The 1,311-nt window shown below is 29.2% G+C and overlaps 1 protein-coding gene across 1 annotated transcript; it reads right to left on the bottom strand.

Moving 5' to 3' along the window:
• Window positions 1-48: 48 nt before the first annotated feature.
• LOC111034753 lies at window positions 49-1,049 on the bottom strand (the record flags this gene model as incomplete). The annotated part of the gene is made up of 2 exons (XM_022316101.1): window positions 49-803; window positions 856-1,049. Coding segments are annotated over 2 exons (949 nt in total), but the record flags the coding sequence as incomplete, so codon positions are not given.
• Window positions 1,050-1,311: the final 262 nt, after the last annotated feature.

Genomic DNA, 1,311 nt, shown 5'->3' on the forward strand with positions numbered 1-1,311 from the left:
AGGTTAAGTTTATGTGAAGCACAATGATAAAAACATGCCATTGGATACTTGCGTCGTATGATACTTTGTACTCCATTTATTCTACCACTCATTGTCGAGCATCCGTCAAATCCAAGGCCAATAAGTTGTGACAAACTTAATCCATATTTATTAGTGATATTAATTAAGGCATTTGCAATACCTTCAGCACTTAGGTCTTGAACTTCAGTGAAACCTAGAAATTCTTCTCTAATTTCAAAACTTTGCATGTTGAAATAACGAATACCAATTGACAATTGCTCTTTTCCGCTTATATCAGAAGTTTCATCAGCTAACAAGGAAAATACATAAGAATCATTGATACAAGATATTATATCGTTGCGAATAACATCACCACAAATACTTATTATCTCATTCTGTATTCTATGGGACACATATTTTGTTTTAGTTGTACATGTTTCAAAATGATTCATCAAAATTGTATCACCAGAGTCTACTCGAAACTTCAGTAAATCAATAAAATTTCCTTCATCAGAACATTTACCTCTTATAGCAATATCATGTGTTCCACAGTATATTAATGTTTTAATAATTGGGATAATCTTTTTTCGGTTATTTTCAATAACTCTGTTATACCCAGTATCTATTTGTTCCAACACAGTTTTTTTTTTAAATGTTAATGTATCCTCAAACATTTTTGCTGATGCTGTTGAATCTTTATGACATTGCAATTGGCTATGTTTTTTTGCTTCTTCATGTATTTTATAAAATTTAACAAACGGTTTCATTATAAATGCTCCATACAATCCTCTTTTAAGAGTAGGCTTATAACACACAAAATTTGCATAAAACTCCTTTACATGTTGGAGAATAAACCATCCAATCATATTTATCCAGACATCCAACACTGAATCCTCGTTTAGCACCTGGGATCATATCATTTTTGAAATTATAACAACTGGTTGGCTTGAATGGAAATTTCAGTAACTTGTACTTTAAGTAATCTGCAATTGGTCGAACATTAATAAATGCTCCTACGTCTAAAAAATCAGGAATATTACTGTTTGAATCTGAAAAAAATATTTAATTGAACTTAAAATATATGAAAAATGGAAATACTCAATGACAAACTGCAATGTCAATTACTATTAACTAATAATAAATGTTATAATTAAAGTAAGTACTTATATAGAGTATTGAACAATAATGCTCATGTATAGAAATTAACGATTTATAAATAAAAAAAATTCAAAAGATACATTTTTAAAATTATTACTCACTAGTATCAGTAGACGTTGCAGTTGTAGCAATACTTTGTAATGAAGGTGACTG

The sequence above is a fragment of the Myzus persicae genome, unplaced genomic scaffold (assembly GCF_001856785.1).
Source record: "Myzus persicae strain clone G006 unplaced genomic scaffold, MPER_G0061.0, whole genome shotgun sequence".
NCBI classification, from domain to species: domain Eukaryota; kingdom Metazoa; phylum Arthropoda; class Insecta; order Hemiptera; family Aphididae; genus Myzus; species Myzus persicae.